A 17770-nucleotide genomic window follows, 5' to 3' on the forward strand; every position below is an offset into this window, starting at 1 on the left:
TAGTGTACGTCTATAATTCTCATGTAAAATTTGTTGCTACTCTGTATGAAATCTAACTCTGGATAATATTATGAGTTATTTTGGTGCTCACTCATCATCAGAACAAGAAAACTTGACAATAGTCTACAGTTTTCAATACAGAATGACAGCCCAGATCGTAATTCATCTCCAGTGTTATATCATGGTCCTTATACTTTGCAAATTGCAGTTCAAAACTCAACACACATTAAGTTTTCTTAAAAAAAAGAATAACATTGTATTGTTACATAGACATGATATAGTGTCATCTGTCTTTTATAAAACAGCTTTCTTTTATCTATGGAGGTTGCTTTATACTAACATTGTTTATTTGCTTTTGCGAATATGCTACTATGCAATAGCATAAATCTATGCATGTTTGTATTTGTAAGTCACTGTAATTTACAGTAAAGATTATGTTTGTATCTCTCTTTTCTATAATGATAATACGTTACATTATTTGCTTCCTTTTCAGTTCTTTTATGTGGAAGTCTTTGGTGCTAACTATGAACCATTGAGTGAAGATCAGATTTTGCAGCAGCTTCAAAAGGTGGTCGAAGGTTCGCAGTATCCATCAACTCCTTTGGGAATCCTCACCACAGAGAACAGAAACACATGGGGGAAAGCATACAAGAAACTAGCTAAAGGTAGTGACAAAGTTGTGATGGTCATGCATTAGCTTATTCTTCTATTCCTCCTCCTTCCTCCTGCTATTTTAAGAATATTTCTTGCTTCCTGTGGTTAGGATGCATAATAATCCATAGCAAAAGAGGCCAATTATGATTCATACCACCAGCTTTATTTGCATTTACTACTGATGTTTGACATTGGAATTCTGCTGTCATTGGAGGAGTGGAGGCTGCCAGTGTAGCCTGTTCTGAAGCATAATTGAGGCTAGATGAAATGTCTGTGTATATAAAGTACATTTGTAACTCTTAATAATCAATTTATTAGTTACCAACAGCCCTCCCAAATGAAGAGCATACTCCATGTCAAGTCCTGTAATAAGAAATTTCTTAAACCAGTAATAATTATGTTCTGTTATACAGGTTGAAGCGAAATTCGCACACTTGGGCTTCACAGTGTGACTCCTCGCATGCCAGCGATAAAAAAAATATCTGTCACAAAATTTCAGTCAGCGAGTACATCCGGCAGAAAAAGGACATTAAAGAGTCCCAATCTGGCAACACTGTTACCACATGTATGGTAACTACCTCTGTCAGCACGTGTTAGCCGGGCCATGTAGTTGGTGCAGTGGATAGAGTGTTAGGTTAGCATGCAGTAGGTCGAGGATTTGATCCTCGGTTGGGGCGCATTTTTTTTATTTGCTAATTTCATTCTGACATTTCATACTGTAATATACACCATTTCTTAAATCACGTGTATCCTAAATTTATGACATTTTGTAATGCTGAACATAAGAAATACATGGTTAGACAAATAATAGACAGTTGAAACAAATTACCTGTCACAGGACAGAATAACTACAAAAACAGTATCAATTTCGAGATGCTAAAGATGATAGCACACACGGTTGTCTCTAAATTTTTTATTTTTTTGCAGGAGGAGAATGAAATTTTTTGTGAACATACTTTGAACATTTAGCTTTACATTGAACCTACTCAATGTAGCCTCCATCAGTTGTGATGCATCTGGCCCAACGTTCTTTCTATGATGTAAATGTACTTTGGTAAAATTCCGTGGCATTGACTTTTACACCATCACTTGACGTGGGAAATACGTCATTCTCACTATCAAATGTTTTACTGCGCAGGTGGGCCTTCAGATTACCAAAGAGGTAAAAATCAGGCGGAGCCAAGTCCAAACTGTAGGAAGGATGAGGAACAATTTTCCAACCCATTTTTCTGGTTTTCTCGTGTATCATAAGGGCTGTATGGTGTTTGGCATTGTCATGGTGTAGTCTGATGTGCTGACCCTGAAGCTGTGGTCTGTAGGTCTTGATGGCACGTTGCAGCTTGTCCAATGACAAACAGTAAAGGTCTCGGTTAATTGTGGCGCCAGGTTCCAAAAAGTCAATGAAAATGACACCACACTGATCCCAGAAGGAGGAGGCCATCACGTTTCGGCCTGCTGTTCTTGTAAGTCTTGGTTTCTTCTTCCAAGGGGAACCCGGATCACACCACTCCATGGATTGGGTTTTGCTCTCAGGTTTGGACAAAAACAACCATGTTTCATCATGGGTAATGACGCTGTCAAAACACTGTTTCCACTCTTCAGTATTGGTCTTCATGAGACCCTCGCTCTCATTTTTCTTGTCAATAATCTAGGCACCCAACGTGCACAGATTTTTCTGTACCCTAGTGACTGTACCAATGATACCCCACTACCCAATGACAAACGAGTCATTTCAGCAAGCTGTCGTGTCATCACACATCTGTCATTTTGGATTATTTGATCAGTGGTCTCCTTATTCACATCACTCACTGCCATCGATGATCTGCCGCACCGTGGATTGTCCAGTAGAGAGAAATCTCATTATTTAAACCTCTGCAACCACCGCTGGATACTGCTGGGATCCACTGTGTCCTCCCCATAAACAGGGAGCAACTTCCTGTGAATCGATGTGGCAGAGTCATCGCCGGTCTTGAAGAGGAACACCATTACCGACCATTGTAGCAACCTGACATCTACTTCATGGGCCATTATGGCTCACCTGTAAATAAAAGAAAATGCTTTTATATACCAACTTATAGCTAAATGTTCCAAGTATGTTCACAAAAAATTTCATTCTCCTCCTGCAAAAAAAAAAAAATTAAAAAATTAGAGACGACTGTGCAAAATTTTTTGAACGCCTTTTGTATATATAATATGAGTGCTCAGATGTCGCACATTAGCAACCAGTGACAGTAATGATGTCCACATTAATGACTACATGACCTTCATAACAGAATACTTTGTCCTCCGAACAACAGATGCTTAAAGTGACCTCCCTGCTCATCCAAACATTGCACAACCTGCTGGAATATACAGCTCTGGACCCTTCACAGCAAAGCCTCGTCCACAGTAACAAAAGCAGCATGAACACACACTACCAGTTCTTCTAAATTCATCGGGAGAGTAAAGTGCACATGCTCCTTCAGGTTTCTCCACAGAAAGAGATCCAGGGGATTTAGGTCAGGTGAATGCAGTGGTCATACAATCAGACCTCCATGTCTGAGCCATTTCCCAGGAGCTGTTCTGTCCAAATACTTTCGAACATAAATTCCAGAGTGTGGAGGAGCGCCATCATGTTGGAACCATATCCTCTGCCAAACATGTAGTGGAACATCTTCCAACGCATGAAGCAGATAGTTTGAGGGGAATGCATGACACCTTCATGCAATCAACCAGTCAGGCAACATGTAGGGGCCAAACACCTGTCGCCCAATATTCCCGCCCGGACGTTGACACCAAAGTAATCTTAATATCCACGGTCGTGGGTGACGTGCGGGTTAACCTCACACCAATGGTGGGCATTGTGCATATTGAAGATACCCTCAAAAGTGAATGCTGCTTCATCCGACTGTATTACGGTGTTCATGAAGTCATCATTGGCTTCCCATTGTTGTTGGAACCATTCACAGAGTTGCATCCTCTGATGGCGATCTGCAGGATGCAGGTGTTGCATGGAAGCATAATGATAGGGGTGCAGTCCATGCCCGTGCAGCATGTTAACAAGCGTGTGTTGCAAGACATGCAGCTGCCTTGCTTTGGTACATGTACTTCGCTGAGGTTCTTGGTATATGACCTCCAGAATAGCTTCCTCAGTAGCTGGACTACGGCAGAGTCCATGGACCACCTCTGTCACACGGTGGTGGAAGGAGGGAACCTGACTCCCAAAGATGCAGCTCCAGACAACGAAACACATTTTTATCTGGATGGCGTCAACGAGGATATCTAGCAGCATATTCACAAGTGGCAACACCAGCCTGGTTATAAGTGCACCAAGGACCAGAAGCATGTCCACATATTCATCGTTTGTGTATGCCATATGTCTGCCCCACCAGTGTAGAGGTTTACAATGAGAAAATTCGATACGTGTATGCAGGTATATTGGAGTCTGTCACGGGCACGTTATTCTGCTTGCAACTAGTCCCTGTCTGGTGGATAGCGCATACAGTATAAACATGCCATACGCCCTGCGTGCTGTTCCACCTAACGCACATCACCCCTCTGACAGATATTGTTCTGCATGATTCATCCTGACACCGCTAACTGTGAAATGTTCGGTTTTTAGTTACACTGCTTCTGTAACGGTAATAGACATGATGTTTCCACAATCCCAGCGATAGGATGATGATGATGATGATTGATGCATTGAGATATGTTCGCATGCAGTTACCAGACTCAGTGTTTATTTAGAGTGATAGTGATAACACATACAAATTGTAACAGAATTTGCACATTATTCCCAAAGCACGTTGCTAGTCTTACTGGTAACGTAAGGCCTGACGAAATGTAATAGACCTGAACGAGGTAAGAATAATAGTTGGTCCTAATCTATCAGACCATTGGAGGAGGGTACAAAGAAAACAGGTTTCGCATTTAGTAGATGAAGGGGTGCAAATAAATTCACGCCCACGATGTGGAAAGGGCTTCTTTCAAAGATGATCAATCTTCCATTTCCAAGATTGTAGTATATAGGTGGAGATGCTTTCTAGGGGACCCACTGCAATCACTGTCGATGTTTGATGCCAGATACTGTACCACCTGTACTACATTTACCAAATAAAAAACATATGCCTCAACCAAGGATTGAACCATCGACCTCCTGCACACTAACCCAAAACTATCCACTGCACTAACTGTACAGCATGACTAATATGTGCTGACAGAGGTAGTTACCATACGTGTGGTTACAATGTTGTCAGATTGCCACTCTTTAACGTCCTTTTTCTGCTGGATGTACTCGCCAACTAAAATTTTGTGAGATTGCTGACATGTGAGGAGTCGTGCTGCGAAGCCCGAGTCCGCGAATTTCACTTCGCCCTGTATAGGGCTCAGCAGTGCATACAGACATCACCTACTGGGATTACAAAGATTTTTCTGGTTTGATAAATGTTGATGCTCTTCACCAGTATATGGCCAGATTTCATTGTCCTAACAACAGGGTATTTCGACGGCCAACTGGCCAGCCTCTTCTGGGAGAGTACAGGTGCACATTCACTGAGAAACTGAGCTAACATCAAATACCTTTCATACCCCAGAAACAGGTCATTGCATGTCCATGAGAGGCGAAAGGGCTGCCCTCTGTGAAGTGAAGAATTGCTGCACCACCAGCAGTAGAAACTAACAAAAGTGATGAATTGCAAATTAAAATGCGGCAGGTTGAAAACCAGACCATTGTTGTTTTATATCTGTTAAAATAGGAGCCCACATCTTGTTTAAAGGAAAACTTTTATCTCTGTTAGTAATGTCCTTGAATAATCATATTTCAGTAGATTCCTTAAGGCACAATCTCAGTAATGGGAAGCCAGAGCAATAATTTGCATCTCTTTAACCCTTTTAGTGCCAAATACGATCTGATCGTGATCCAGATTTTCGGCGAAAAATGCCAGTAACGATCTGATCGTGATGCCTTTCTCATTCATTTTTTCCCGCTTGAAGGCAAAGTTGTTGGTATTTCCTAGCGAATGAGAAAGGCATCACGATCAGATCGTTACTGGCATTTTTCGCCGAAAATCTGGATCACGATCAGATCGTATTTGGCACTAAAAGGGTTAAGTGACACATTATGCCCTTCGCTGAGACAATGTTCAGCGACGGCTAATTTTTCAAGCTGAAGCGGACTTAAGACGTTTATGTTCAACATATCGGTCATGAACCATTCAAATAGTCTGTCCAGTATAAGCCCTTCTGCAGTGACAGGGAATAATTTTATATTCTCCAGGCTTCCTCAATCCCAAATCATCCTCAACAGATCCAGAAAGTGATCTGGTTTTGGCCAAAGGTAAAAGGACACTTTTAATGTCATATTTGCTGAGGATTCTTAAAATTTTCCAAGAAATACTCCCCGCAAAGGGTAAAAAACCAAATGAATTAAGTGTCCATTATTGGTCCACATGGTGGTCCCAATTGAAAACCATGGGCGATTTGACGATCAGTATATCCATTTTGCCTGAAAGCAACCTTAAGGTAATCCAGTTCCAGCACCTGATTATCAGAATCCGAAATAGCATAAGCTCTCTTGAACTGTGTATGTAATGGATGACAACTAGTAGCATGGAGGTAGTGGTCCTTATGCATAGGTTTACTGTATACACTGTGTTCCAAAGTCCCAATTTCTTTTTTGTATACTAAAACATCTGAAAAAGGGCATTAATGAGCTGCTGTATGTGATGTTCCAGTGTGATTCTGCACCTGCAATCTCACCTGAACATGGTAGCCAGTTGGATCATCGAAACACAGTGATTATAAATGATCCATTGGGTTTTGTATGAATGTATTTTGCAAAATATTACGTACAAAATAGTAATTGATACATTGTATGAAAAAACACATTTTTCAGTTCTTGCACATCATTACAAATGTTCTATATTATCTCTGTTGCACTATCCTCATCTAAGCGGTAGTCGGCTAAGCCCATACATGTTTGGGCATGTCCCTGTCAGTGTTCACCAGTGTGGCAGTGATGCAGTCCTGCAGTCCTGGAGTTCAACCAGTGTTGTCAGAACACACACACACACACACACACACACACACACACACACACACTGGACATATCTCCAAAGAAAAGAGTCATGAACTGTAAAGGGAGCCACCTTAGGAGTGCCAAATCATCCTGAGCTCATCGCCCGACCCTCCGGTTTAGAATTTCCTTGTTCAGATGACAATGCTCATATCTATGCCAATGAGGTGGAGCTCATCTTGTTGGAATATGAAATGTTGATTAACAGCTATCAGTTTCGAAAACAACCTGTTTTGTAACATGTGTAGGTACGTCATACATGACACAGCTTTAAAAAAAAAAAAAAAAGTGGGATCCTTAAACATTGCTATGCAACACAGCATGGAAGAATCTTTTTAGTCTCCACTGTAATATTGGGATTTTCCATGCCCCTTATGCAGACGTTGTGACGATTGACTTTACTGTTTAAATGGAACATCGTCTCATCACTGAACATGAATCAGCAGGGAAATTAGTCGTCTTTCATTGCTCCCTGGAAAACTTCACAAAATTCGCTCCTGATGGTGCAGTCATTTGGCCGTAAACGTCACAACACCTGTATGCAATACGGTTTCTGATGTAATTGCTTCTGCAGAATCTTCCACGCAATTGGCTAAGGAATGCCCAGTTCATGAACTGTACAATGTGTACATTTCATTGGGTTATGAAAGAACACATCTCAAACACTCACCATTGTTTCCTCTGTGATGAGTGGTCTCCTGGAGTGTCTTCCTTTACAGAAGCAACTTGTGTCCGTGAACTGTCAATACCATCACAGAATGCTTTGGTGTGTTGGTGGCTGTATGTTGTATTGTCTTTGGAATGCCTACTGCATGGTACTGATGGATTCTGTCTTCTCATATTACAACACAAAATGCTTCTCTTGATTAGTCTCAATTTTGCAAACTTTTATTGCCCTACCACCTGACGAATCAAAATGGAACCTGTAATGGCATAAACAAAGCTTTAACATATGCTCTTTGGATTGTTTATTAGTACAAATGGGTGGGTATTATATATTGAAAGCTGTAACACGCCAAAACCCAATGACTCATTCTTAATCACCTTATATATATTGTGTCATCGGCACGATGGAATCCAGCTGCGAACCAATGAGGACCATCAACATTGCCTATTATACTCTTCAGTAGTTAATTTTGTAGCCAGTTTTCTTATGCATTGTTACCAGTAAGAGAGGACAAGTTCTACAGTGATGCCAAAACAAAGAAAAGAGAGGATACATACTGTAGACAATGTGTCTTAATAACACCTGACATTGTTTCCCTATTCATACTTGACTTGTTTTCCTCTTTTCAGATAAATCAAATAGTTACGCACTAGACAGCATTAAGACATCTTTGTTCCTTATGTGCCTTGACAAGCCCAATCCTAACTTAAAGGGCTTGAATAAATCAACAGTAAATGCTTTGCAAATGGTTCATGGACTTGGAAGTAAAGTGAATGGTGCAAATCGTTGGTATGACAAAACTGTACAGGTATGTAAACAAGTTATGTAAAAAGTATTAGATGTATTACACATATTAATTTGCAGAATTCTTTGGAAGCATGTAGATAAATTACTTATCTTTTTCTGATAAATGAGGAGTACTACTTATCGTTTCTGTAGATTCTGTCTGTGTCTTCTTTAGGCACAGCTGGAGAATATTGAAGAGCATGATTACTGTGTACATTGTGTGAATATCGAATTGTGATTGCATACATAGAATCACACAGCTGCTTCTCTTTCACACACTACACATCAGAAAAAATGACACGCCAAAACTGTAATTAGAGTTCGGTAGTGGTCTTGAGGACTTCAAATTTCACTGTGACGGTGAGCCATTTCATCGCAAAAGTATTCATGATTGAAGTACCTTGACCATTGGGGGAACTAGATGTTAAGTGTCTCCGTTGTATTCTTTCTACTATTTCTGCACAGAATGTGTGCAAAGACTGGGTGCGTTGTCACATTAAGAGGCTCTGCCACTGGCATTCTCAGATATCCCCTTTTCTGTACGATAGCCTGCATTTCTTGCCAAATGAAATGACAGTCAAAGATGTGACAATGTGTACCACTCTTTATTTAATCTTCTCCATCCCTCCCTCCCCGCTCTGTTACTGCTATCCAGTATGGGCTCCACTCTGATGAGCACTGCTCAAGAATCTTGTGAACGAGGAGTTTGTAAAATCCTTCTTTTATGGATAAATTACATTTACTTAAGATTCTTCCAGTGAGTCTGACTGGCATCTGATTTTTGTAATATTTTCATGTGGTCATTCTATTTTTCCTCACTCTGGGCAATGGTTGCTCCTGCTTATTTTCCTTTGTTACCAATTCTAGTGATTTATTGCCAATAGTGTAATCAAACAGTAATCCATCTCTTTGCCTCTTTATATCCAGGGTTAACTGCTGTTGTCGATCCTGTGCAAGTTTTCCTGCATTTCACTTTACTCTTCTGACATTGCAACTTTCCTATAGACAACAGCATTGAGAGTGGACAGCATCTTGGTGCTGCCGACAGTATATGCATTATTCACCTAAGTTGTATACATTACAATTGGGTACTCTCAAAATTGTATTAACAACTGTTGATTTTTTTGCAATTTGACATATTGCTATTAGCTGTAGGTCAAACCGAGCACTGAGCAAGACCTCTTTTCATTGATGCAGCATTAAACCTTCACCTTTTTTCCCTCTTTCTTTTACAGATATAAATTTTATAATACAAAGAGTCTCATTTGGTTAAAAACTGCTCCTCCTTTCATTACTTACTCAGCTTTCTGTCCAACTTTACTTCAGTCTGTAATACTGAATGAGGGGAAGACAGTGGGATACTTCTCAAAGTAGAAAAAACTATTCTAACTTTTTAACTGTTGTTTTTTCCTCAGAGAGTAAAAAAAGAAACTGTGAGCGAGGTTAGAAAGGAGGGTAAAATTATTCATACCTTAAACTGAGGGCAACCACCTGTTATGAAACCAAGGAAGTGGAAGATGAAGGGGGGGGGGGGGGGGGGGGGGAAGAGAGAGAGAGAGAGAGACAGCAATTAGAAAAAAGATCTCTGAACAGAGAGAAAAGATCACAAAGCATAAGAAAATATTAATGAGGACTGACCAGATAATTAAATGACATTGAAAGATGAACAGGCCAGAATTACAAACAGCACATAGGCAGAACAGTAAGAAGAAAGTCTTGAAGGTATTTACTTCCATCACAAGTAAAATTCACCACTCTCTCTACAATCTCCCTCTTCATCATTGTCTTCTCCCTGAGGAACAACAGTTCCAAGATCTAGGATAGTTTTTTCTACTTTTAAATGTGTGCAATCAGCAGTACTTGCAGTTTGCCTCCTTAATTAGTGGCATGTCATTCTGTCTTCTAGTTAGCATTAAAATATTTTATTTTTGGTACACATTATTGTAATTTAATAATGTATGTACTTTCAAGCTGTTTTCTTTGAGGAATTTACTTTTTTACTTTTAGAATGTTATTGTGCTCCTCATATGTACGCAAATCCATTAAATAGTCTTTCCCTGTCCTTCTACCTCTCCATTTCCATCTCCTCCCTCCCCCCCCCCCCCCACCTCCCACCCTCTCTCAATCCCCCTTCCTTTCTCTTCCATTTAATTCAGCAATTACATCAGAGATGACTTATTTTTAGTGTTAATTTTTTTTTCAGTTTGTGGTTGGTCCTGATGGAGAATTAGGACTGACATATGAGCATAGTCCTGCTGAGGGGCCTCCCATTGCTAATTTGATGGACCATATCATGGATTACATGTAAGTTTACGTAAACTACCTTCTCTTGAAAGATGGACACTTTAAAATCCAATTCTAAATACCATGCTACAGTAAATGCTATGTACAAGATGTCCCCTCTTTTTCACCTATCCTCCTTTTCTCCTATTGTTTTTTATACAAATAATGTCAAATGAAACACATTTACTTTTTTTTTTCTATGACCTGTAGTAATTTGGATTCTCTCTCTCTCTCTCTCTCTCTCTCTCTCTCTCTCTCTCTCTCTCTCTCTCTCTCTCCTCAAAAGAACATAAAACTACACACTTTATCCACATCTGCAAATTGCCTGAATATATATTGAAAAGTCATGTTAATATGATAGGAAAGGCTCCGGCAGAATTTAAATAATTTAGGAGTAAAGGAGACCACTCACCGAATAGTAAAAGGATTGAGTCATCAACAGGCTCAGGTGTGTGTGTGTGTGTGTGTGTGTGTGTGTGTGTGTGTGTGTGTGTGTGTAGTCACCTGAAAGCTAGCAAAGTTTTCATTCTTTTTTTGCTCCCCAGGGGGCTCGAATCTCTTTCGTGAATATGTGCTTGACCATCACAGAGGCCTAGCGCTTGAAGCACTATTTCTTTCTATGTTGCAAGTTTATTGTTCAACTTCCTCCCCTCCTTGCTTTCCATTGGATAGTCTCCTTGGTGTCAGTTGTGCTTGGATTTGGTGTGATTTGGGACACTTCATTTTCTTCCCTTCCAGCATTCTAAAACTTTTCCTTCATAATTATATGGTCTCCATTGTTAGGTTTGATGTCCCATATCCTTTTTCTCCCCCCACTCCAAATTTTACAGACATATTTCCAACAGGAAAAGAAACCACAAGACTCTTGATCGACTCCCCTGTAACGAGAACAAGAAGAAATGTGATCATCTACATCCTGCATGTATGATGATAATGCATGCTATAGCTACAAGTTTGTCATCCTCTCTAGTGGCTGTACCATTCCACTCCGTGTCTTCTACATTAGGCACTGGAGCTGCTCTACTACACCTGCTCCCCTGTTCCACAGGAGCCCTTCTCTACTGCTTTAATCACACCCCCTTTCCGAGTGTTGGCTCCCTACCCACCAGCAACATTCATTCGCAACCCTCGGCGGATTCCGTATCCTCGCAACCAGTGGCAGCTGCAGCCCTGAGGAATGATCTGACTCCTTGGTCCCTTCAAGTCCCCACAGGATACTGGCAGTGTTATCCTCCAGTGAAATTGCAGTAGTTTTTCCTGTCACCTGACTCAGCTATGACATCTCTTGTGCATTTCTCCTGCTCTTTGCCTTGCTCTCTGGGAAACTTGTTTCCCAGGAATATGGACCCCCACCCTCTGCAGTTATTGGGGCTATTTTAAGAATCACACTGTCTGTGAAAGAAGTTTGGCTGGTGTTTCCATGCACATTCTGGACTCTTATCTACAGAAAATAAGTGCCACACAACTCAACAGGCTGCACTGTTCATGTGGAGGCATCTGTGGAATTTGCTGTCTGTAATGTGTATGTGCCTCCTGATGATAAGATGCCCCAGAATGCATTTTATGCACTGTTTTCTCAGCTCCTCCCTGTGGGATCCTGCCCACTCATCTAATATAGGGTGCCTAGGATGCTGCTTTCTCAGATAGCGAAACAATAATTCCAGCAAATCTTATTACCAGAGCTTATTACAGTAAAGTAAATTGACAATACTTAACTTTGCCTTTTTACGATGAGGTCAACCAATTGGCGACATGCAAATAGTCAATTCCTTCAATATATACCATTTCCATGCAAACAAATCACAAGTTCATAGTCACTGCTATAGGGTTTATATCACAGCTCGTCTTCTAGTGGGGCTCTTCAAGTGTGGCCGAGGCTAGCTGGAGGGGCGCTTATACTCTCTTCATATAGGTGCCTCTCCTGTCATGGCGTCGTCCAAGTCAGAGTTCTGTTGGCTGACATAGTCTCACAGGCTTCTCTGATGTTTCGTTCAGGCCGACATGCCGGCACTTGATGTTACGCTGGAACATTACTGCCCCCCTCCCAAACCGTAGTACCATCATTGTGTAGTGAGCGCGACAACGGTGGGGGAGGCCAGAGGGTGGACGCTGCACTGGACTGAAAGCTGTGGTTGCAGGGGATGTCAAGCTTCCGGCCCTACCCCACCATCCAGCCTGCACTCTGGCAGAAACATCTCCCAGAAAATGTCCAGAAGGGTACGCGTCCACCTCTGGAGGCCAAGTACCAGATGTGGAAGATGACAGCAGCTGCGGTGTGGGCGGGTCCAGCTCCATCGGTAGGATGAGAGGAGGCAAAGGCACTGTCTCAATGGGGTCATCCCTCGGTGTCATGACGACACCCTCTGGCGGCTTCTGTGGCCATGCTGTCCTTGGGATCCGTGAATCTGAGGAAGAGACACAGAAGGATCACCGGGTATATGACAGTGGTGGAGCTGATTGTGATGTCAGCACTGCAAGCCATCTGGATGTGAAATAAGATACTTGGAAGTGCCAAGTCAGCGGACTACCTCACCTTGCGCCCCCCATCTGCTGCCACTAAAAACCCTGTAAAAGACAATATCATGCGATATGAAGGAATACTTGCGGCCTTCCTTCAGTGTTGGATGCAGAGGGGTGGAGCAGTGCCCGATGGCTGCGGCCGTGAAGCGGTTCTGCTGGTGATGGTCCATCTCATGGGTGCGAACTATAGGATGCAAGAAACAGTTGCAATACTTGATTCCTGGTGCATGTGGAGAGTCGTTCAGGCCGACGTGCCGGCTTTTGATGTTACACCGGAACACTCCCACCCTTCCTAATATTGAGGGCAGCAACTACGACCACTGGCCATGGTAGAGCTTTTTGAAAACTTGCTCACAGAGCTCTATTTTTCTCTTTCGAATCCTGGTGTTCCCACACATTTCAGTGTGGCATATGGATCTTATTTGGCCATTAAACTTTCCAATTGCAGTTTCTGATTTCTTCTGTCCATCCATCCATCAGGGAGTCCATAATGACCTGTGTGATAGTAGTCATTTCCAAAAGTCTTGATCCTCTCTCAGCGTAACTGGCCTGGGCAGCCACCCAGTTGGGCTCTCTCCAAAGTTGATTGGGGTATTTTAACCACTGCTGTTGTTTGCACCCTGAGACGTGGAGGTATCGATGTGGCTGTCCAGAGCACAACTGCAGCCATTATCTCAGCAGTTGATTTACTGATTCCCTCTTTCTTGTGACTCCCTGTCAGAAGATAATACTTTGGTGGACCCCCGAACTTATTGTGGTCATTAGAAATCGCATACTGTCCCTCCATTACCATAAGTGATATCCGTCAATGGAGCACCTTGTTTCCTTGAAGTAGCTCTTTTCCGGGACTGCTGCCTCATAAAATGACTGAAAAGAGATTGCTGGGAATGGTATGTTGCTACCATTGGACCACGTAGCCCTCATTTGCAGGTTTGTGCAAAGATTAGACACCTGCATCGACACTAGTCCCCTCCGTGGGTCCCTTGTATCTCTGTAAATGATGTTGTCTACACTGACCCAGATGCTGTTACCGAACATTTTGCTTTGTATTATGCAAGCGTCCTCAAGTAGTGGGTTGAACACCTTCGCTTAGCATTTACTACTCGCCACCTGGAGCCATATAATGCTCCATTCAGTGAGTGAGAAGTCCCTCAGTGTCATAGCTCTTTGCCCTTACACAGCCCCAGGGCTAGACTGCATCCACAACAAAATGCTTAAACACTTAGCAGGTGATTGCCAAAGACACATCTTTGCCATTTTCCAGTGTCTGGAGCAAGGGTGAGTTGCCTTCTCATTGGTGAGAAAGCATGATTGTCCCAGTACTGAAAATGGGTAAACATCCTCTTGAGATGGACAACTGTTACCCAACTAGTCGCACTAATGTTCTGTGCAAGTTGCTTGAACATATGGTAATCTGACAGCTGTGTTGGTACTTTGAGTCTCATGGTCTTTCGGTTCTGCCCCAGGGTGGATTTCACCAAGGCCATTTTACTGCCAACAATTTGATCTGCCTGGAGTCTGTTGTGTGGTTAGCTTTAGCCCAATGTCAGCATCTTTTCACTGTCCTCAACAACATGCAAAAGATTTATGACACAACGTAGTGAAACCACATCCTGGTTACCTACCCTTCATGAGTGGGGTCTCCAGTGTGTACTCCCAATTTTTGTCCAGAACTTGTTGTTGTTGTTGTTACTTTCAGTCTAGAAACTGGTTTGTTACAGCTCTCCATGCTGATCTGTCCTGTGCAAGGCTCTTCATCTCCGAATAACTACTGCAACCTACATCCTTCTTAATCTGCTTAATGTATTCATTTCTTGGTCTCCCTCTACAATTTTTATCCTCCACGCTTCCCTCCGACACTAAATTGGTGATCCCTTGATGCCTCTGAACGTATCCTACCGACCGATCCCTTCTTCTAGTCAAGTTGTGCCACAATTTTCTGTTATCCCCAATTCTGTTCAGTACCTCCTCATTAGTTACATGATCTTCACCACTCTTCTCTAGCACAACATTTAGAAAGCCTCTATTCTCTTCTTGTCTACACTGTTTATCATCCATGTTTCACTTCCGTACATGGCTCCACTCCATAGAAATACTTTCAGAAAAGACTTCCTAACACTTAAATCTATACTCGATGTTAACAAATTTCTCTTCTTGAGGAACGCTTTCTTTGCCATAGCCAGTCTACATTTTATATCCTCTCTACTTCGGCCATCATCAGTTATTTTGCTTTGCTCTGCATAGCAAAACTCATTTCTACTTTAAGTGTCTCATTTCCTAATCTAATCCCCTCAGCATCACCTGGTTTAATTCAACTACATTCCATTCATCCTCATTTCGCTTTTGTTGATGTTCATCTTATAGCCTCCTTTCAAGACACTGTCCATTCCATTCAGCTGCTCTTCCAGGTCCTTTGCTGTCCCTCAGAGAATTTCAGTGTCATCAGAAAACCTCAAAGGTTTTTATTTTCCTCCATGGATTTGAATTCCTTTTCCAAAAGTTTTGTTTCCTTTACTGCTTGCTCAATGTACGGATTGAACAACATTGGGGGTAGGCTACAACCCTGTCTCACTCCCTTCTCCAACCACCGCTTGCCTTTCATGCCCCTTGATTCTTATAACTGCCATCTGATTTCTGCTCAGATTGTAAATAGCCTTTCACTCTCTGTATTTTACATCTGCCAGCTTCAGAATTTGAAAGAGTATTCCAGTCAACGTTGTCAAAAGCTTTCTGTAAGTCTACAAATGCTAGAAACGTAGGTTTGCCTTTCCTTAGCCTATCTTCTAAGTCGTAGGGTCAGTATTGCCTTGCGTGTTCAAAAATTTCTATGGAATCCAGACTGATCTTCTCCACGGTCACCTTGTACCAGGTTTTCCCATTCATTTGTAAAGAATTCGTGTTAGTATTTTGCAACCATGACTTGTTAAACTGATAGTTTGGTAATTTTCACACCTGTCAACACCTACTTTCTTTGGATTGGAATTATTATATTCTTCTTGAAGTCTGAAGGTATTTTGCCTGTATCATACATCTTGCCCACCAGATGGAAGAGTTTTGTCGTGGCTGGCTCTCCCAAGGCTATCAGTAGTTCTAATGGAATGTTGTCTACTTCTGAGCCGTTGTTTTGACTTAGGTCTTTCAGAGCTCTGTCAAATTCTTTACGCGATATCATATGTCCCATTTCATCTTCATCCACGTCCTCTCCCATTTCCATAATATTGCCCTCCAGTACATCGCCCTTGTATAGACCCTCTATATTCTCCTTCCACCTTTCTGCTTTCCCTTCTTTGCTTAGAACTGGGTTTCCATCTGAGCTCTTGTTATTCATACAAGTGGTTCTCTTGTCTCCAAAGGTCTCTTTAATTTTCCTGTTGGTGGTATCTATCTTACCCCTAGTGATATATGCCTCTACATACTTACATGTGTCCTCCAGCCATCCCTGCTTAGCCATTTTGCACTTCCTGTCAATCTCATTTTTGAGATGTTTGTATTTCTTTGCCTGCTTCATTTTCTGTGGTTTTATATTTTCTCCTTTTATCAATTAAATTCAATATTTCTTCTGTTACCCAAGTATTTCTACTAGCCATCGTCTTTTTACCTACTTGATCCTCTGCTGTCTTCACTATTTCATCTCTCAAAGCTACCCATCCTCCTCCTCCTCCTCCTCCTCCTCCTCTCCTCTCTGTTTCTTTCCCCCGTTCTTGTCAATTGTTTCCTAATGCTCTCTCTGAAACTCTCTACAATCTCTGGTTCTTTCAGTTTATCCAGGTCCCATCTCCTTAAATTCCCACCTTTTTGCAATTTCTTCAGTTTTAATCTACAGTTTATAACCAATAGGTCATGGTCAGAGTACATGTCTGCCCCAGGAAATGTCCTACAATTTAAAACCTGGTTCCTAAATCTCTGTCTTATCATCATATAATCTATTTGAAACCTTCCAGTGTCTCCAGGCCTCTTCCATGTATACAACCTTCTGTCATGATTCTTAAACCAAGTGTTAGTCTTGAGTAAGTTATGCTCTGTGCAAAAGTCTACCAGGCGGCTTCCTCTTTCATTCCATACCCCCAGTCGATATTCACCTACTACGTTTCCTTCTCTTCCTTTTTCTACTATTGAATTCCAGTCCCCAATGACTATAAAACTTTCATCTCCCTTCACTATTTGAATAATTTCTTTTATCTCATCATACATTTCATTAATCTCTTCGTCATTTGTGCAGCTAGTTGGCATATAAACTTGTACTACTGTGGTAGGCGTGGGCTTCGTGTCTATCTTGGCCACAATATTTCGTTCAGTATGCTGTTTGTAGTAGCTTACCCGCATTCCTATTTTCCTATTCATTATTAAACCTACTCCTGCATTACCCCTATTTGATTTTGTATTTATAATGCTGTATTCACTTGACTAGAAGTCTTGTTCCTCCTGCCACCGAACTTCACTAATTCCCTCTATATCTAACTTTAACCTATCCATTTCCCTTTTTAAATTTTCTAACCTACCTGCCTGATTAAGGGATCTGACATTCCACACTCCTATCCATAGAATGCCAGTTTCTCCTGATAACGTCGTCCTTCTGAGTAGTCCCCACCTGGAGATCCGAATGGGAGGCTTTTCTACCTCTGGAATATTTTATCCAAGAGGAGGCCATCATCATTTAACCATACAGTAAAGCTGCATGCCCTCGGTAAAAATTATGGCTGTTGTTTCCCTTTGCTTTCATCCATTTGCAGTACTAGTACAGCAAGGCTATTTTGGTTGATTTTATAAGGCTAGATCAGTCAATCATCCAGATGTTGCCCCTGCAACTA

General features: G+C 41.7%; 1 protein-coding gene across 3 annotated transcripts in view; it reads left to right on the top strand.

Annotated features, from left to right (window-relative positions):
• Positions 1–17770, top strand: part of LOC124615319 (carnitine O-acetyltransferase-like) — a 103132-nt gene that overhangs the window by 61143 nt on the left and 24219 nt on the right. For all 3 annotated transcript variants that reach the window (XM_047143118.1, XM_047143119.1, XM_047143120.1), the window contains exons 7-9: positions 494–665; positions 8003–8181; positions 10363–10463. In XM_047143118.1, coding sequence (XP_046999074.1) covers positions 494–665; positions 8003–8181; positions 10363–10463 — 452 coding nt within the window. The remainder of the gene's footprint in view (positions 1–493; positions 666–8002; positions 8182–10362; positions 10464–17770) is intronic.

The sequence above is a fragment of the Schistocerca americana genome, chromosome 5 (genome assembly GCF_021461395.2).
Source record: "Schistocerca americana isolate TAMUIC-IGC-003095 chromosome 5, iqSchAmer2.1, whole genome shotgun sequence".
Classification (NCBI taxonomy): domain Eukaryota; kingdom Metazoa; phylum Arthropoda; class Insecta; order Orthoptera; family Acrididae; genus Schistocerca; species Schistocerca americana.